At 47.3% G+C, this 21038-nt stretch overlaps 1 protein-coding gene across 2 annotated transcripts in view; it reads left to right on the forward strand.

Annotated features, from left to right (window-relative positions):
• Positions 1-20657, forward strand: part of LOC144114816 (leucine-rich repeat protein 1-like) — a 32319-nt gene extending 11662 nt beyond the window's left edge. Inside the window, exons 3-7 of one of the 2 annotated variants that reach the window (XM_077648793.1) lie at positions 129-320; positions 1803-2024; positions 11435-11578; positions 16548-16708; positions 20336-20657. In XM_077648793.1, the coding sequence (XP_077504919.1) occupies positions 129-320; positions 1803-2024; positions 11435-11578; positions 16548-16708; positions 20336-20573 (957 nt within the window). In that variant the 3' untranslated portion in view covers positions 20574-20657. The remainder of the gene's footprint in view (positions 1-128; positions 321-1802; positions 2025-11434; positions 11579-16547; positions 16709-20335) is intronic. The other variant, XM_077648794.1, reaches the window with a different exon arrangement.
• Positions 20658-21038: the final 381 nt, after the last annotated feature.

Genomic DNA, 21038 nt, shown 5'->3' on the forward strand with positions numbered 1-21038 from the left:
AGCACTGAAGGCAAAAACTCAGAGACAAAGAAAAGCCAAGTGTAGCCAAGAATGTTTCAGTGCCATTTTTATTTGAACGTGGACTTGCCAGGCACTAGAATCAGTGGTTCTCTCTTTCCTCAACACAGGCCGAAGCTACAAAGCTACGCCAGTTCCTTTGCTTACTACGTCGCGTTCAGCGTGGGGACATACTTGACCAGTCTGTGTTCTCAGACCCCCCTTCAAAGATCACTCGGACTCGAGAGGTATTAGTTGTGAAGAGCCGGCACCAATATCCATCTCAGGGATTCCCGAGAGCACTGAAGGAGTTGACGATTGAGGCAAGTTGAGTCTGCTGCCGCATTTTTATTTTGTGTTGCAGTCACGCCCTCTGGCAAGCTGAGCTATGCTTTTTCTTCTCATCTACTGATGTGATGAAGGCAACAAATTTAACTAAGTCATCTTAGTTGACACTTGGCATACAGCGACGTGTTCACCATGTGGGCTCACTCTGGCTCGCAAGAATGCCACTTGGGTATGTATGCAAGTGCCTTTGAATAGATGATACTCCCGAGTTAGAGCAAGATTGTAAGCTGGGCAAGTTGGGTTCATGTATGATGAAACACAAGAACATGCAGCATAACTGACGGAGGCAACAAACGGAACTGGTGCCACGCTAAACTAAATTCTTGTTTTCTGGTAAAACAGGTAAGTAGATGCTGCAGAAACGGTAGCACATGTTTAGCGTAATAGTGGGAAAACTTTGTCAGGCATGCAGAGAGAAGCAGTTATGAGAGATAAAAGCATGTTTCCTGTTATGGGGAATCGGTGTTTTTAATTCACAGTTTTTTTATGCAAGTTTCAATTGCAAAATAAGTCGGGGCATGCGACAGGCGGCCAGAATCGGATAAAACTGCATCGTCGCGCCGTCTGATGTTGCACTGCTGGGGTCGAGACATCACGGTGCGCGTGCGCATCCTTTCATGCTTGCAGCTGTGTCTTTTTTCTCGCTTGTAGCGGACTAGCTGATTGCATGCAGCGTTAGGCGGTAGGGGTCACTTTCATTATTCATAGCGTGACGCTCGCAGTTCGGCGGGCGCCCGTCAAACTGCGAGTGTCACGCTATGAATAATGAAAGTGACCCCTACTGCCAAACGCTGCATGCAATCAGCTAGTCCACTGCAGGCAAGAAAAAAGAGCTGCGAGCATGAAAGGACGCGCACGTGCACTGCGATGTCTTGACCCCATAAATGCAACGCCAGACGGTGCGCCGATGCAGTTTTATGTGATTCTGGCCGCCTGTTGCATGCCCAGACTTATTTTGCCGCCGTTTGTGCACGAAATAACTTTGATGAAGCTTGTAATAATTAATTTACATGTTTAAATATGAAAGTTGGTTAGAAAATTGCATTTAACTCATTTCGTTTTCATTGATGCTTTGCATTGTGAAAATGAACCTTCAGTAATTTTTTATGGAATTTAAGCAGATATCAGAATAGGTCTCTAAATATGAGTTATCAAACTGATGAATCAGTGCTACAAAAGTGTTCCACAACAGTACGAAATTACTTGATGGTTCATTCCTTCTTGTAGCTGTCTTTTCTAAAATGCTTAAGTGTAGCAATTTACATGCTACAGTGGGACCCTTTGCACAACCTGCTTGTTTATGTTTTTTGACTGTATAAGTGTGTTTTGATATGACAGCCTTGACTGACTGCATTAAACCATTATGTTACCTTTTGTAAAGCTAGCTTTGTGGGACTTGAAAGCCACCCTGAAGGTGTGGCATTCATACCAAGACTCACACTGGCCATTTTTTTCAGGGCTGCAGCTTGGTCCAGCTTAGCAGCGACGTGTTGGCACTTGCAAACCTTTGCGTCTTGAACTTGAAAGCCAACCAAATACAGAAGTTGCCAACTCAGCTGAAAAACCTGCCTATAAAGTGTTTAACAGTATCTGAGAACTGTATCGTAGAGTTGCAGCCTGAACTTTTTGAAGGCCGACTCCGCAGCTGCCTGCAGTCCCTTGATGTTTCCAACAACCAGGTGAAGTTTTTTAAGAATGTTGGTTTCTTAACGATGGAATTGGGTTGATTAGCAGCAAATAACTGCCTTTGAATAGAGAAAAGAGAAATCGCTGGGGGCTGGGTTCACTCAAGAGTTCTGGGAAAGGCTTATGTGCAGAATTCTTGCATGACTTAAAATTTCTCAGTTCAGGAAGTTATGACTTCCAGCATATTATCTGTTTCCAGGGTTAGGTCAGGAAGTTATGGTTTCCAGAATATCATCTCTTCCCAGGTTTAGGTTTTCTGGCACTGCACTGGATTTCGCTAGCACAAATCTTAACTCGCGTTGGTTGAGCTCAATTTTTTATGATGTAAAGATATTTATCAAGTGAATGTCACCAAGAGGTTGCACACAAGCCTTACTTACTCTGTACCATCTGTACATGTTAGTTTGTCTTCTGGATTCCAGCCAAACTGTTGGTCATGATTCTGTACAGCCGCGGTCAGAAATACGCGGCCCACGGCTCCGGCGCAAGGAGCGGCTGCGGGGCCGCACCGCGGCGCTGCTACCTGCGTCGGGCGGTCAGTGTGAGCGTGTAGAGAGTGACGACAAAGCTTCGCCCGCACTCTTCCCTGAGCACGCCACACGGCTGATGAATGTTAAGTGCAGCGTTCAACTGTTTCGCGGCTGACGGTCCATACGAAAGAGGGCTCTGCAATGCGTGCTGCGTGTGACTTTCATCGTCTACTCGAATATCTTGTATTCCTTATGCACAGACTGGCTACGGCAGGTGCGCGTTCTGCAGTTCGACTAAGCGTGTCTGCCTGCGAAGCGTCTGAGTTCAGTTCGCATTCCATACTTACGCGCGTCTCGCATACGTGTACGCCGCACTCCAGTGCCTGGCGCTTGGTCGGGTTAACCCTAATTAGTAGCTGGAGCTCGCTCCTTTAAAATCGTTAATTCAAAGCTAAAAAAAATCTAGGCACGTTCCCGCTGCAACGAAATTACGAGTAACACACTACCAGAAACAAAACAGGGCTTCACCGAGTTCACAGACCGGGGTCCTGACGCGACAATAACTTGTTCTGCGCTATTTCTTGAGCACCGTAATGCCCTTGCACCAAGGCTCACTACGCATGGGCTCGTGGGGCATACGAGAGCGAAGCAGAATCGAGGCGGCAACGGCGAACCGCGCGCACTCCCCTTCAGCAGAACGCCGCACTTGACATTTATCAGTTGTGTTGCGTTCCCAGGGGAGAGAGAGGGCGAAGCTTTGTCGTCACTCTGTGCACCCTCGCAGCGAGCGCCCGATGTAGCCCGACGGAGGTAGCAGCACTGCGGTGCGGCCCCGCAGCTGCTTCTTGCACCGGAGCCGTGGGGCGCGTATTTTTGACCGCGGCTGTACATGTGTGTATGGAAAAGTAGCTGCTTGGATTACATTGATGCCAAGGCAAGTGACTTCGGGGCAGTCCTATGATGGCTCATATGTTAAACACCTCTGCTTCATCAAGTCATATTCCCCCCCCCCCTCCCCCTTTTTTTTTTGTTGTACCCCTGTAGGCTAGGTGAATAAACAGGCGATCAGTCATGAAAAGAAATGGTGCAGTCAGACCTCATTATACCTAGCTCAGTTAGACATGAAAAAGCAGTACAAATTATAGCTCAAAGTTGCATTAAATTCAAATATTTTGTGGTATTAAATGAGCATGGTTGTGTAAATTAAAGTAGTTTATTTAACAAATTAACATCTTTATTAGAAGTAATCAGCGAAGTAATTGCTGACCTTGTTTTGCTTTGTTCACATATCTGTGTATCTTTTGGTAGCATTCCCTGACACCAAGAATATCTGGCTTGTTTCCTTGGTCATGCAGTAGTTCTGTACTATGAGGAGTACTGGTCACTGGTGTTGTGCTTGCGCTTCCTTCCTGCTGTTGAGTTCGGCGAATTTGGACATGGGGAGGATTCCCTGAGGACCACCGCGAGGGTGGGTGAGCCCTCTGGGGGAGACGTGGCTGGAATGCCGGAAGCAGCGATGATATTAGCGTCCCCACGTGTTCGTTCCGGTCCTCAGACGACGAAGTACAAGATCAGTGTTGCCCTCTTCAGTCACGCTGTGGTTGAACAGTTGCCCGAGTGCCATGCCTTCGACAGAGGTTCCGCGTTCCGGTCATCAGTACAAGATCTTTCAACCCCTGCTGGGAGACAGCCTGCATTCCTGTGTCACGCAGGCACCTTCCGGTTCCACATGGGCGCGGTCCGGACACACGTGTGCGCCCACCTGGAGGCCGCGTGGACGATGTGACCGGGTCCTGTTTCCTTTCCCTCGACCGAGCTGCGAGAGAACATCAGGACCGCCCTGCCATGGGTGGTACCATCAGTGCCATCGTGTGATTGGACATCATTCTTCGAACTGTATTCCCCAGCTAGGGATCTGGGGAATACGAAGAGTATTTAATGAGATGCTGGTTTGGTACCAGAGGACAGCCCCCTTCTTGAGAGATACCCTTTGCTGGGAGAGACTCCCGACTGCTAAGAAGATCTCTTTACTGAGAAGCACTCTCAGTTGCCCTTACTTGTACATTATGTAAATAGTCTTTGTATAAAGTTTTCCAAGTTTTCTTCCTCCGATCGTCCTCGTCTCTTCTCCGGCCCAGTCACGCTACCTGAATCCCAACAACTGGATGGCAGCTGTGGGACGTCCACGTGAAGTTACCGGCTCCAACGGACCTCGGCAGCTACGGGACTGACGGGCGTCAGCTATACCTTGGCAGGGTGAGTGCCCAATGTTTTCCGTTCATTTCGCCAGACTGTACTAGCACAGGCAGATGCTAGGTGCGGATTCCTGTTGTCTGGGAAATTGATTTAGGGAAACTGTTTTGTCCACTTCAAGCTAGGGCTTTTGTTTTAGTGGGCTTGCTAACGCATGGTGTAACTCACGATGGAGAAGTTAAATGTGCAGGAGCTGCTCGAAATTTGCCATGAGCTGGGGATTTCGCTACGTTTTGTGAAAAAGAAAAAAGAAATTCTCGAGGTTATGTGGCCGGAGGAGGTGACTACTGAGGAGGTCGACGAGGCTTGGGAAACGATTGTTGGACGCAAAGAAGAGCAGAAAAGACGGGAGTTGTGCGAGCAGAAAGAAAAAGAAGAGCTTCGGTTGGCTCAGAGAGATTGGAGGTCCGTGAGGCAGAGGAAAAAGCGAGAGAGCATGCTCGAAAAATGAAGGAGCTCGAAATCGCGTCTAACGGAGGGAATATGGCGCGTCTTAGCCCTGTAGCTTTGGTAGAGGACCAAGGGAGGCAGAGATTGCAGGATCTTGTCTCACCATACCACGTGGGAGGCGATATTGCACTCTTTTTGGTGAATTTCGAACGCGCATGCGGGAAGGTGCACATCGACAAGAGCGCTTGGACGGAGAAGTTACTTCCTCTCCTTCCGTGCGAGGCGGCCGAAGTGGTGGCTCGCCTCTCGCGGGAATAGTGTGATGACTACGAGAAGGTAAAGAGCGCACTGCTTAGAAAGTACCGGCTTTCTGCTGAAGCCTTTAGGCAGCAATTCAGGCAGGCAAAGAAAGGCGGAGAGTCGCATACTGACTTCGCGTACCGGCTTAAAGTCAACTTAGACGAGTGGCTTAAGACCGCTGAGGTGCATGGAAGTCATGACAAGGTACCGGAGTGCATCGCGCTAGAGCAGTACTATAGCGCGATTCCAGAAGATCTGAGGATATGGCTGCAAGATAGGCTAACAAATATAGACCTAGACAAAGCGGCACAGCTCGCAGACGAGTATTATGCTCGCCGAAACCTCCAAAGCAAGGCAGGGTGCGATGACAGGTTAGGAAAGGGAGAAACCTATTTAAAGAGAATTAAAGCGGCTGTTTGGGCTTGTTGGTCAGTGGACATGGTAAAAGAATGCAGCGCGAAAAAAACAAGGACGAACAGAAGTGGACAGGACAGGGCGCTGTCCTGTCCACTTCTGTTCGTCCATGTTTTTTTCGCGCTGCATTCTTTTAAAGAGAATCCCCGGCCGAAGGGTGCCACCAGCACGCCGGGATCTCCGAGCAGAGGATGCGGGATCAAAAGGAGGAGGTAGCGGAAAAAAGATTGAGTCACCCAAATTTGCCGATTTGCCGAAACAGCAGGCACCTGGAGCTCGCGCGTTTGAAGTGCGAAAGCCCATTGTCTGCTATAATTGCAACAAGGAGGGTCACATCTCATTGAACTGCAAACGGCAAAAGATGGCGTTTGCGTGCATGCGAGAGTCTGAGGAAAACCTTAAATTGCTGGAGCCATACATGCGGGACTTGCTGATAAATGGCAAGAAATTCAGAGCACTGCGGGAATCAGCGGCTACCATGGATGTTGCTCACCTGTGCTGTGTTTCCTTCACGGACTACACCGGCGAATGCGCCTGGATTAAGCAGGTCGCCGAAGAACAGAGTGCATGCTTGCCTATAGCGAAGGTGACTCTAGAGGGGACTTTTGGCAGGCTAGACACAGAGGTGGCAGTTAGCGCAAACTTGCCGACACTTGCCCTACCTGTTTTCGAACAAATCCGAGCAGCTGCTGAAAGAGAAAGGTCTTTCTTTCACCTCGGGCTTGTCTTGCATGGCGCTAACACGTTCTCAAGCACGAGAGCTTGCAAAGAAACTCGACTGCGCTCCGATAAATGAGCAGGCACCGAACCATTGTCCCGACGAGCCGGGGGATTCTTGCAGGAAAACTGATCCCTCTAAACCGCATGAGCATGACCATGAAGGTGTTCCCGAACAAGCGGTAGCTCATGAAATCCAAGGAACTGCCGATTCCGTAGAGAATGGGGCAACAGGAACCAACGCGAAGGGTTCGACATTAACACCTGCTTCGACTTGTTGGGAGGAGTTGACTAAGGTTGATAGGAAAGCACTCATTGCAGAGCAGAAAAGCGACCCATCGTTAAGAGCTCTAAGCAATAAGGTGAGAAAGGGAGTCGCCAGAAAGAACATCAGCTTTCATGAAAAATCAGGCCTTCAGTACCGGAAATACTGCGACTCAAAGGGACGCGCATATGAGCAACTCCTAGTGCCTGAGAAGTACCGGCGGCAGCTTCTAGAGCTCGCACACGGAAATGCATGGGCGGGCCACCTGGGCATAAAGAAAACAAAAGCTAGATTAGCTCTCGAATATTACTGGCCTGGCTGCTGGAAAGATGTGGAACAGCTTGTTAGATCTTGCGACACCTGCCAGCAGGTCGGCAAGTCGACGGATAAATGGAAAGCGCCCATGACACTAGTTCCCATCATTACAGAACCCTTTCGGCGTCTCGTAATAGATACTGTCGGCCCGCTGCCAGCGTCCAACTCTGGTTGTCGCTACATTCTGACCTCACTGTGCTTGGCAACCAAATTTCCCGAGGCCATTCTCTTGAAGGAGCTAAGTTCCGCTTGCGTTGTAGACGCCCTTTTGTCAATTTTTTCTCGTGTGGGGTTCCCTGCAGAGATACAAAGCGATAAAGGGAGCATGTTCACAAGCTACTTGACTACAACGTTCTTTGAATGGTGTGGGATTAAAATAATCCGCAGTTCCATTCACCACCCTCAGTCAAATCCAGTCGAGCGCATGCACTCAGTGCTAAAGCAGATACTTAGGTCTCTGTGTTTTGAGCATAAGGGAGATTTGAAAGGCTGCATTCCAGCAGCACTCTTTGCAATGAGATCCGTCCCCCACGAAAGCACAGGATTTAGCCCCGCTGAACTAGTCTACGGGCTTGACTTGAGGACCCCGTTGCGCATGCTGAAGGAGTCACCGGAGGGTTACGGAGAGGATCCCTGTGTAGTGGAATACGTCCTGAAGTTACTGGAAAGACTTGTGAAAACCAGAGACCTCGTGGAAACAAATGTCAGAGCAGCGCAGTCACTGTCTAAAGTGTACTACGACAAATCGGCACGCAAGCGCACCTTTCAACCTGGCGACCAGGTGATGTTGCTGCGTCCGTCAAAAAGGAACAAGCTTGAGGTGCAATGGGAAGGGCCAGCTAAGGTGGTGTCCAAGCTTTCGGGCACCAACTATGAGGTAAAAGTTAAGAACAAACACAATCAGATAATCCACAGTAATTTGATGAAGCCTTATGTACAGCGTCAGGCCATGGTTAACATGGCGCTGAACGTGCCAGAGGAAGAGATCTCAGACATACCTTATGTCCCACATGAGGACGAGCAGGCAGCGAATGAGCTGCTAAATTCAATCGACAGAGAGCCACGTTTGACGGAAAGTCAACGAGGAGACATGAAAAACGTCGTCCGTGACTTTGAGGTGGTGTCTTCAAACAAGCCCGGAAAAACAACCCTCATCGAACACGACATTCAGCTGTCCAGCGAACAGCCGATCAGGAGCAAACCATACTGTCTCTCTCCAAGGCAAAAGGAAATCATTGAGACGGAGATCCGCTGTATGTGCAAACTTGGCGTCATAGTGCCCTGCGAAAGTGACTATACGTCACCAATCATTATTGTAGAGGTTCCAGGCAAGGATCCGAGACCTTGCGTGGACTACCGGAGACTGAATTCAATCACAGTGGACCAGACCTACCCCATTCCGAACATCGAGGGGAGGGTTGAAACAGTCGCTAAATCAGAATATATATCCACACTGGATTTAGTTCGTGGTTACTGGCAGGTGCCACTCACTGATCGCACCAGCAGGTACGCAGCATTCGTGTCCCCCGCGGGCACGTTTTGCCCTGTAATTTTGAGCTTCGGCTTGAAAAATGCCCCGTACTGTTTTTCAAATTTAATGGACCAAGTGCTCTCCCCTACCTTGACGACGTGGCCGTTTTCTCACAAAATTGGGATTAGCACATTGAACACCTGCGTATTGTGTTGAGCCGACTGCTTGAGGCTGGTTTAACGGTAAGGGCGGGAAAATGCCACCTGAGGTGCGCCGAAGTGAACTATCTTGGGCACGTGGTTGGACGAGGCAAACGCAGACCTGCAGAACTTAAAGTGGCTGCCGTGGTGGAGTACTGTCGCCCAACCACAAAATCGGAACTCAGGGCTTTTCTTGGCCTAGCAGGCTATTATCAGCATTATGTAAAGGGCTACTCTGATTTAGCCAGCCCCCTGACTGACGCGCTGAGAAAAAGTGAGCCTACCAATCTTACTTGGGACCAAAAGAAAGAGAAAGCATTTCAGAGTCTGAAAACGGCCCTAAGCGAGCGCCCAATACTGGCAGCGCGAGATTCCTCGAAACCCTTTATCATACAATGTGATGCCAGCGAGCGCGGGTTAGGCGCTATTCTTTGCCAGGAATGTGATGGCAGGCACACACGGCCTGTCCTTTACTTGAGCTGCAAGCTCAGCACGCGGGAAGAGGCATATAGCACGTCTGAAAAATAATGCTCATGCCTCGTTTGGGCTATTGACAAACTGGCATGCTACGTCTCCGGATCCCGTTTCACAGTAGAAACAGACCATTGCCCTTTGACTTGGCTGCACAATATGTCGCCCAAAAATGGTCGTCTACTGAGGTGGAGCCTGGCACTCCAGCACCACAGCTTCGAGGTTCGCTGCAAGAAAGTCAAGCTCTACACAAATGCCCACGGGCTAAGTCGAGCCTTTTAGCTGGTAAAGATTTTACCTAAAGGGGATGTCCCCCAAAATTTTAGTTTCGGAGATTTATTTCATATTCTCTTCCTAATGGAGAGCGTATATCTCCCACTTTCTTTGCAGTAATGTTGTTCATAATCAGGTAACATACCTAGGAGTACGTTTTCCTTCTTTCGGCCAAGGATAAGTAAGAGCGAGTGGTGTAACGTACCTTGATTCTGAGGTATTGGGGCGGGCAAAAATTGAACGCCACTTCGGCCAAATCCAGTCACCTATTCCCATACCGCGTGCCCTCTAAGCACCAACCTGATTTCATTTAGCGAATTTTTTTTTCCTTCCAAGTGCGCCTCGTGTGGGAGCACACGCCTTGGACAGGTGCCCTGTCTAAACTCCTCGTCGGGAGACACCATGTGTTCATTCAGGCAAAACATTTGATCTCTTCATGTTTTAGTTGAACATTTTTTTTGCTAAGTGCAGTTTTGGCTTTGAGTTTTGGTCTGGCGGGATGAGTGGGTTCTGAGGGCACTTGCTTTTGTTGGGTGTGGTTTGGCGTCTGTGATCCCTTTTGGCTAGCATTGCAGAGAATTTCCCAAAACGGCCATCTGACGAGGGGAAGCGATGCCGAGCTTCGGCACTGAAGGTCATCCGAAGACTCCCAGAGAGCATCAGGTTCCTGGCACGCCCAGTCAGCCGAGCTACGTGCGAGCAGTTCATCTTCCAGGCGCAATATCTGGTGGCGGGGGTGCTGTTGTGCTCGCGCTTCCTTCCTGCTGTTGAGTTCTGTGAATTTGGACATGGGGAGGATTCCCTGAGGACCACCGCGAGGGTGGGTGAGCCCTCTGGGGGAGACGTGGCTGAAATGCCGGAAGCAGCGATGATATTAGCATCCCCATGTGTTCGTTCCAGTCCTCAGACGACGAAATACAAGATCAGTGTTGCCCTCTTCAGTCACGCTGGGGTTGAACAATTGCCCGAGTGCCGCGCCTTCGACAGAGGTTCCGCGTTCCGGTTATCAGTACAAGGTCTTTCAACCCCTGCTGGGAGACAGCCTGCATTCCTGTATCACGCAGGCACCTTCCGGTTCCACATGGGTGCGGTCCGGACACACGTGCGCGCCCACCTGGAGGCCGCGTGGACGATGTGACCGGGTCCTGTTTCCTTTCCCTCGACCGAGCTGCGAGAGAACATCAGGACCGCCCTGCCATGGGTGGTACCATCAGTGCCATTGTGTGATTGGACATCATTCTTCGAACTGTATTCCCCAGCTAGGGATCTGGGGAATACGAAGAGTATTTAATGAGATGCTGGTTTGGTACCAGAGGAGAGCCCCCTTCTTGAGAGATACCCTTTGCTAGGAGAGACTCCCGACTGCTGTGAAGCTCTCTTTACTGAGAAACACTCTCAGCTGCCCTTACTTGTACATTATGTAAATAGTCTTTGTATAAAGTTTTCCAAGTTTTCTTCCTTCGATCGTCCTCGTCTCTTCTCCGGCCCAGTCACGCTACCTGAATCCCAACGACTGGTGGAAGCGGTGGGATACTGCTACATGAATCCCAACACTGGCCAAGGTTAATAAAGATGGAAATTTTGACGTTTCGAGAGCACAACGGCTCCCTTGTTCACTATCCAGGTGAATAAGGGATATAGATGCCTATCATGGTACTGCTTTCACAAGCACTTTTTTACTTTGGTCTGTAGTGTAATTTTTTCTGGACTAAGAGTTATAGTGTGCATAGTGTAACACTGTGGAGTTGACTATTGAAGCCGCTTTTGTGTTGTGCCTTACTTGTCGTGTTTAAAATGCTTTTAGTCTTTCAAACCATAATTGTGTCACAGCGTAACACAGGACCCTTAAACTTCCTCTGTGCAGCTTACAGTTCTACCAGAAACACTGTGCAGTGCACGCAAGCTGGCGTTCCTGGCAGCTCGATACAATCGTCTTCAGAAGCTCCCAGATGGCCTTGGTTATTTGTCTGACTTATGGGAGCTTGATATAACCAGCAATGCTCTCACGGTAAGTGCTTTGCTAATGTGCCTGCTGCAGGAAGGCTATACCATCTAAGGGTCATGCAACAAGAGACAGAAAGCATGGGCAGGACAGTCATTAGCTAATAGCTGCACGTTTTGTTTAAAAACTATAGATTTTTATAAAGAGGTCGAGGAGTGCGGTCATATTGTATACCGGACTATGCTTGTAGTACAGAAAGAGTTGAGGATTAAGCTCCCCGACGCTCTCGGCTGTCGTGAAAAGGTCTGCACAGTGTTCACACACATGCAGTGGTAACATTAGTGCAACGTAGCAGCAAAACAAAATGTAAGTAAGCACGTGCACAAATCAGTACACTCTTATGCTTAAAATGAAATTACACCTTTGGTGGATTTTGTCAGAACGGTGCCTCAGTTTCTGACAGAGATAGACTCACTGGAACATACGATTCTTTTTTATTTTGTGTATGATAGGCTTTGATGGTGTTGTGTATGCAGTAGCACTTCACTGGTATGCTCCCAGTTCAGATAATTTCGTGGTTCATACGCTCAAAATTGCAAGTAATAAAAATGTTCCATAGGGTTACACTAGCTGTTTTTATTCTGGTTAATATGTTTCCAGATAGTGCAATTTCCCGGTAAGTATCTTAAAAATTTTGCCAATTCTGATCATATGATACATTCAGCAACCATCCAAACGTGCACAAACATACGAGCGGGCTGACCTTGCAGACACACAGCATCAGCAAAAGCCCAGTGGTAGTTGGCAACCAGAGCAGCGTCTCCGCAATGTGTCAATGCAGTGGGGACGAAGCATCCGAAAACTGCAATGCACAAGAGCCAGCTGACCCTGGAGGTGCGCTACGCTAAGATCAAAAGCGTAGCAGGAGTCAGTCAGCTGCCACAGTGGCTTCTTTGCAGTGCACTTTAAAAGGACCATGAAATGATATTTATTGAGGTTAGAAAATGTGCACTAACGATCAGTACAGTTGAAACCTGCAACAACGAAATCGCGTGGGAAACCAGAAAGTTTCGCTTCGGGAATTTTGTTGATGCGAGAATGAGACAGAAAAGACATGAAAATGGAAAAAAAAAATTATTTCCAAAAGTCAGTAAGCTTGTTTTGTCGAACCTTGCCCTGCAGCAATTTGAAAGCTCTGCTTTGCACTGCAAAAAGTGGCCCATAGCAACGTCATCGTTGTGCTCACCGAAAAACGAACGCAGTGTGTCTAAGGCATCTAACAAGTCCTGTGGGTTCGTCTTCTTTTGATGTTTTGGTATTTGATCATCGGTGTCTTCAGTTTCACACACGTTACTTATGATGGCTTCATCGGTCATCTCCTCGTGCACGACGTCTTCATCCGTGCGAACGAATTCATCGACGCTGAGACCACCTGGGACGTCGTTTGCCCCGGCACAAAGTTCACCCCATGCGTTGGACAGCGATGGCGGCACTGTGCCGCCAGCACTGTCGTCGAGTGCGCCTTTGGGCAAATCTTCTGGCGTCACTGGATAGGCGTATGATGCCTGCTGTGTGACAATCAAGCCGACATGCTTGAAGCAATTGGCAATCACGACAGGACGTGTCGCAACCCATGCGGCGGCCATCATCTCAAGCGCCATGAACATGTCCATGTCGGTGGGACGCTTGAGCTGGAGGATCAGCCTTTCCCTGTAGGCACACTTGACGCCACGAATAACGCCCTGATCCAGCAGCTGCAGCAGGGAAGTGCAGTTTTGGGGGGAAAAATTACCCGCATGTTTGTGAGCTCCACCTCAGCGTGATGGGCGCTACAATTGTCTAGAAAAAGGCAGACCGACTTGCCGGCCTTCCACATGTCGGCATTGAAGGCCTCGAGCCAGCCGCCAAATATAGCCCTGGTCATCCATGACTTAAGGTTTTCGGTGTATTGGACAGGCAGCTTACGATTTCCCTTAAAGCTGCAGGGCTTCTTGCTTCTGCCGATTACTAGCAGCGGCCGTTTCTCTGTGCCGTCCATGTTTGCGCACAGCAAAATCGTAACTTGCCGCTTGTTGTGCTTTCCCCCATGGAAGTTCTGTCCTTTTAAGTCCAGTGTCTTTGATGGAAGCATCTCGTAGAATAAAGCCGTCTGATCTGCATTCTAAATGTCTGAGGGCTTGTACTGGTCCAATACTTCTTGGTTGGTCAGCAGCCACGACAACGTTGTCGCTGGGTCGACGGCTGCTGCCTCCCTGGAGATGACTTTGGCGACTATGTCGTAGCGGGCTTCGAAACGCCTCAAACAGCCAGGGCTCGCCTTGAAGTTACTGTGCCCGAGCATGTACGCGAAGTCCAGTGCCTTCTGTTGAAACATTCTGCCAGACAGGGGCACTTTATTTGCACGCTGTTCACAAAACCATGCAAACACTGCCTTCTCGACATCTGGGAACGCCACGGCCGTCATCGTTTTGTTACTTCCACTTGCACCATTTCCAAGAGCGCTGAGAATGGAGGCCTTGTTCTTCAAAATTGTACAGTGAGCTGCATGCAATGCCAAATTCGTTAGCTGTCTCCAGTTTTTTCCTGCCCTTTCCAACCTGGGCAATAATTGCAGCTATCTTGTAAAGTCATAAATTTCCGCTTCTTGTCTGGAGACGGCATCTTAGCGGGCTGGCTGAGTAGACGGTCCGATCGACAAACATTTGACGTGCGCTACACAGTCCACATCCAAAGCGCCGAGAGCTCTGATTATTGTCTGGGAGAAATCGGCGGATGTTCTGACAATTCGAAGATAAAAAACACGAAGCGGGTTTGCGCGTATATTCCACGAAGCACGGACTACTGTCGACCACGTGCGGCGGTACACAAAGCTCAAAATGTTGTCAGGTCCTACAAGTCGCGCGTCGGCAGTCGGAGTATGGCCGGAGTCTGTCTTCACGCGTGAATGTGAATTTGGCTAGCAAGCAATTACTGAGTCAGTCGGCATGTGACGCGGGCGCTCCGCATTTGCTTATGTCGTGACGACACACATTAAAAAATATATCAGCCCACTGCGAGGTCGCCTCCGCCTCGACTGCTTTTCTTTAGTATTTTCGTAATTTAAATACTCTATATATAATTGCATTTTTGGTCAGGATATACTTCGCAGTACATAATTTACCCGTTGCGATGGGCAAACCATCATCATCGCTGTTGCTTGTTGCGAGATGCAACTGCTCCACTATGGTCCTCCACTGCAGCTTTTTTTTAAGTAAACAATAATGGCGGCTGCCACAGCAATACGCTATGGCGGTAGTTTATACAATTTAAGAGCACAACGAAAGCATTTAACCAATTTTTGGACAAAGTTAGCATTACGTAAGTAAATAATATGCGGACTGCCGTTTCAGATAATTTTCTTGATGAGGGATTGCTGTTCAAAAAAGTTTTGCTGCCGCGAGATACGAAATGCATTGACTTCTATGGGCGTTCGCCGGGGATTTGAAAATATTTTGTTGCGGCGAGAATTATGTTGCCTCGGAATTTCGTTATCGCGGGTTTCGAATGTACTTCATCACTCATCACTGCACCAGAAAAATTTTAAAGCTAAGGGACCGACCACCGACAAAAAAGTGTCATGACATTTCATATTGTAAGAATTGAGCACTGCAGTAGCAAAGAAGCAAGGATATATAATTTTAATTTGGCATTGAAAATCGCATAAAACTAACTGAAGTGCCATCGTGCGATGAAAGCCTGCCATTATTAGTGTACTCCACCACTTGACCACATCTCTGTAAAATATCACTGATTTGTTTTATGTGCACAGTGTTTTTTTTTTCTTTCAGGAGTGTTCCTCATGTTCTATATACTTTACGCTCTCTCCAGTGCCCCATTTGATGAAAAGCAATGCTCCCTTCGGATCACCGATGATGTGCTTTTAGCTTTTATCACTAGATGGTAATGCAATGTTTTGCATTTCTTAGATGAAGCTGCAACGACGCTTCACTAAAACCTTCGGCAACAAGGCGTATGTTGCTGATTTTTAGCAGCTTTGGGATAGGAAATTAAAATGGACCCTTGGGCCACTGTGGTGGCTCAGTGGTTATGGCGCTCAGCTGCTGACCCGAAAGACATAGATTTCATCCTGGCTGCGGCGGTTGCTTTTGGATTGAGGCAAAATGCTAGAGGCCCGTGTACTGTGCAGTGTCAGTGCACATTAAAGAACCCCGGGCGGTCGAAATTATCCGGAGCTCTCCACTATGGCATCCCTCATAGCCTGAGTCACTTTGGGACTTAACCCCCATAAACCAAACCAAACTAAACCAAGCATTAGAATATGACCATCAAAATCATTTCAGGTTTTCTTTCAGATGGGGCGAAGCATTAAAAAATGATGGCCATGGCAGTGAAGAGTGTGCTTACCTGTATTCATGTCAGAAAAACAAGGCATCTTTTTCAGTGACTGCTGATTGCTCTTTTGCAAAGGGATAAATTGGATATGCAGTTTTTATGCTGCAGTGTTTCAATCAGTTGACTGCATAAATGACCACAAATGCAGTAATCACATTTTTACCACACACACACAAAGGGGTAGAAAGAAAAGTAATTACTACTATCCCTTCTCATTTTTGAATTGTAAAAAAGCCACACTAGCAATAAAAAAGTATCCTAGGTAATCTTTCTGATCTCTAAGCTTGTTACAGTCCAATTTGCGAACTTTTTCTGTCCAATATAGGGAATCTCAAGCAATTTTTATTTCAAACTATTTGAGCATCGTTTTCGTGAGCTTTGTGTCTGCATTGTAGTGAAAAAATTGCCATTTAACTGTCCCTACTACCTTTAGTGCAGCGCTTGTTTTCTGACCCTGTCAAAATTTCTGGGCCTGAGTAAGTTCACGGGATTGGTGTTTGGGAGAGTCTATTTCTGTTTTTTCCACTACTTTTCTCGGGACCCTTTCTTCTGCAGTTTTAAAAACAGTCCTCTGCATTTAAAGATGTGCTTCATTGAAAGCCTTCAGCTTGTGATGAGTGATACCTATATGTAAACTTCGCAGTTTCTACCAGCCAGCATGCTGAAGCTGAAGCTGAAATGTGTCTCTATCTGGAGTAACCCTTTGACTGCTACTGCTGGACAGCCCATGGAGCACACTACAGCTTCACGGCAGGTACCCTGGCCCTTGATTGAGCTGGCGGCACGGGCTGTTGTGGCTGCAGGGTAAGAAGTTTTGCTTTTCTTACAAACGCTGACTTATTGCATGAAGAAGCTCCACTGAAAGTTTTACAACTCACTTTGGATTAGCTCTGCAAGAGTGTTTCTCTCTGTTTAATGAACTGGGCTACAGTTAAAAAAAAACGAAAATTGGTTTTGTGGAAAGGAAAGGGTGTAGTTACTGTCTTACCTTTTAGTGGATGCCCATACTATGCTGTGAGAAAGGGAAATAAGGCGGGACAGGAAAGAAGGAAGGGATAAAAGAGAGATGCATCATAGTGGTGGACTTCAGAGTGATGTAGACCACCTGGGATTCCCTAAAGTTGCACTGGCATTGCATAGCACACTCTCTCTTGTGTTTTGCCTCTGTTGAAACGTGGTCACTGTGGTCGGGATTGAACCCACGGCCTCGAGCTCAGCAGCCAAGTGCCCTAACCATTGGAGCCACTGAGAAAGGCCTGCAGTGAAGTCTATGATGGTCATCCCCAAACTTAATGGACTAAAATAAATGGAAAAAATTATCCGGAGAATGGTCGTGCAAACGGAACATAGTGGATTCTATGGGGACCACTGCGACTTTCACGAGGCAGTGTAATTGCTCTAGCAATCTCTAATGGGTGCGTGCTGTTCAATAAATTTTGCAGATGACAGGAAGCAAGAACAGCGCATGCTTTTTGTGCAAAGGTTTGTGCTTAAACTGTTCTCATATTCAGCAGAACATTGAATACCAGAAAACAATGTGATGAAAGTTGTTGGCGCTTAGCCTGAGGTAAAAGAAGTCTACATCTGCACAGGCTTTTGAACCAGCTTGGATGTCACTTATGCGTCGAGAATTTGTCAACAGCTACGTAGACTTCGCATGTTCTTACACTTCGACATATCTTCTGGTGCGACAAGCAATGGTGGCGGGCATGATTCAGTGGACCATTGTCTTCACACGTTCCTTGTCTGAAACTCTCATAGCTTTGCACTCTTCTGGCATCTTTTTCATTGCCCTCTTCTCCACTGGGACACACATCTCCTAGTCTCTTCTGCAGGTCTGGTTCCTTTTTCGTAGCCTTCCTCGATTATTGAAAAAACTTTTCTGGAGGCTATGGTTCATGGTACCTCTAACACTAAGCCAGGGGCGGGCACTTAGGGACCCTATAGCCAGCCCCAGATGTCCAGCTCCTACATATATGACAAACAGTTGCCGTAATGTCACCATTGGCTCGCCATTTTCAATCTACTAATGAGCTCAATGCTATCAAATAGCAGGATGATGAACTACAGAACTGCGTGCATCTGTAGTGAACTCTGCATGTTGCATGATAGAAAATGGGTTCTTTAATCCTTTGAGTGCCATGCCTGAGCATAGCCTCCTATATTTTCCGTGCCTGGTCGTCGGCGCCGAGGTCAATGGATGCCGACCGTCGCACTTTTCGTCAAGGCTGCAAGTGCTGCTGCTTGGCGATCGGTAAACGTAGGCATGCGGCAATGCATGAGGTGCTCGCCATGATGAGGCGCTCGCATCGGAGAATACCTAAAACCTCGTTCATCACCTGGTTCATTGAGGCGTGCCTTGTTTTGCCACTGGCAGTGGTGTGGTGCTCGCACTGCAGACGACCTGCTTGTGGCAGAGAGACTGAAGTGCACGTGAACCAGCAGCACCGCGCCCATCGTCACGTAGTGAAACCCTCTCCTTACCTCCTCACACTTTGCCCACAAGGATAACTGGTAGCTTTGATTTGGTTGAACGGCTGCTTTTGAGCTGATGCCCAGTCCTGAAAAATATAGGGGGCTATGGCCTAAGTACACTCGAGTGAGCCCCAATACACACCTCTTGCAACGTCCGAAGACACTCGTGTTGCATTTTGTGCTTACTCCTTACAACTCCTGATTATATGTACTCTGGTTCGAAAAGATCTTGGGCTGGTCCCGCCATCTAATGAGCATTTGTTAAAACTCAAGTTGAAACGTCATTGCATAGATTTAGGGCATATGCCGCTGTTGAATTTGCTGTGGTGGCTAAAGGCACTTGCTCATTGTTCGACCTACAACCTATCACTATGTGTCATGCCCTGTTTTGAACGATATCACAGTACCTAAGTGCTCTAACCCACACAACTGTGATTGTTTATTGTCTGTCTACGTATCAAAAATAAAAAAATGTGTTGATGTATTCTTCAAGAACCAAATATTATATTTCTCACTTATCACTGTATGGTTTCTTGGAAACGAATCCTGTTATACGGTCAGAAACAACATAAAATGCATACATTTGAAACAGAGAAAGAAACCTGACACACAGGGAGAAGGTTTTCCCAAAATACCTTGCATTCAGAATATGTATGGGGGGACGTGGGGATCAAATCTAAAAAAATCGTGTTTTAGAAAGCATCATATTTGCTATCAGTGAGGTCTTTTTAATCACATCCCAAAATCTTTTCTATGAAAACAGCACAAAAGTGTCGCGAAATTGTAGCAACACTTTTTTGAGGCATGTTCTGCTTCTCATTCAAATAGATTTAAATACATTAACAAGTGATAGAGGTCTTGGTGTGGAAATCTTGGTTTCACTCTCAATTCATATGCCTGTCTCAGCAAATGGTAAACAGCACGGTCCTTGTAAGCTAAACTGTAAATGATGACATTGATTTTGGGCTACTTTCAGTGAAAACCATGCATGATACGCTCTGCAACGCAGTCTGTATGTTTGTACTGCCATCAAGTGAACTTGCTGAGAGTTTGTTTCAACATACAAAAGCACCACTGTACTCATTTAAATGTTCTCCGCTGCATCAGTAAATGAGCGAAGGCCTGTGAATTCGATGCTTGTCAAAACGCTAAAGACAAAAAGGAGCCATGCATTTAAGATGCACAAATTTGCAAACTGCGTGCTTGTTGAAACGCAGCTGCAGAGGCTGAGAGGCGCGCACTTTGGGGACAAAGCGCGGCCACTTCTAAATTTCAATGGCGCTCCACAGACAATCAGTTTTGAAAGTGTGTGTGGTTGCACTTAATGAAGCATGGAAGCAAAGTTTGTTACTTATTCTGAAGGCTTAAAGCAACGAGAAATCCTGGGTTTAGCTGTCATGGAGACGATGTGGCTGATAACCTGGATACAAATATGAATGGGTACCTCTGTAGAGGTCTTTTGAGGTCAACAATTTTCAGTCTGCTGTGGCTGACATGACTGCAACACCTGGAGTAGCACATATCTTCTGTAACAGCATGACCACCATTGTATTTAGATGTGGTGTTCCTGTGGAATTTACACAGGCAGATATGATTTCAAGAGAGAGCTGATGACTCACTGCAACAGCGTGGGCTGCGTGAAGTGCTGGTTACTACAATGGCCACTTGCATGTCAGCTTCCAGCCAATCCTACTTCCTCTGGAGTCGTGTGGGTGGCACTTGCAGGAGTTAGGTTACCACTCTAAATGTGACATTCAAAATTCCATCAAGTGAACATTAACTATTATGCTTTATTCCAGAAAGAAAATGTAAGTTGCAGGTAACTCTTATTTCAGTGCTGAGGTACATTTGTGTGTGCCTCATATCTTGCTACCTTTAGTGGCACAAAAAATGATCCTCTGTCAAGGTTTCTGTCATTGTAGCCAATGCTGACATTGTCTGATCGGTCCCTTTCAGCAGTTTGGAGTTGACAGCCGAGGATGTGCCACGATCATTGTTACAGCTGCTACGCACGGCCACCCCATGCTATGGCTGCCAGCAGCCTGTGTTTCCAGCCACTGCAGCTAGCGTGATTCTCAGAGTGAATCCACACAAGACAGTTGCACCTGGTGGTGAGCTAATGTGGGCCCCCACACATGACAACTCGGTGCCAGTGCGAGCACACATCTGCTCAACCAAGTGTCTCCCTCAATAAGAGTTGTCTTCCTGTGCTGGACAAAAGAGCTCTTCTGAAATGAGAACTGCATCACATGTGAGAATAAAAGTTAGTGCATTGAAAGCTGTGTTGGGTAGTTCATTTGAAGTGATCTCTGTTTTCTTCTTCAAAGGGTTGTTGAAAGTGTACAGGTAACCGGTGCTCTGGTGCATATTTTTGCAGTGAACAGACTTCAGTGTACACTGTATGCAAAGGGAGCAAAAAGTGCCATGTGCTTTGTGGATGTGCTAAAATGTAAAAGTATGGCCAGCAGGCATTGCTTCCTCTGCACATTTACTGTTTAGTGCAACTTGCTTAGCACCTAGAAGTCTGTGTACACATTATCTATTTTTGTTTTTTGCAAGAGATCCAGATAAGGCACAATGCTGACAGGGCACAACTAAAATTTAATGTGCAGTAAAAAGCACTAAAAATTTCATTTTGCTTTTTCAATACAATGCGCAT

Source organism: Amblyomma americanum, chromosome 1 (assembly GCF_052857255.1).
Source record: "Amblyomma americanum isolate KBUSLIRL-KWMA chromosome 1, ASM5285725v1, whole genome shotgun sequence".
In the NCBI taxonomy this organism is placed as follows: domain Eukaryota; kingdom Metazoa; phylum Arthropoda; class Arachnida; order Ixodida; family Ixodidae; genus Amblyomma; species Amblyomma americanum.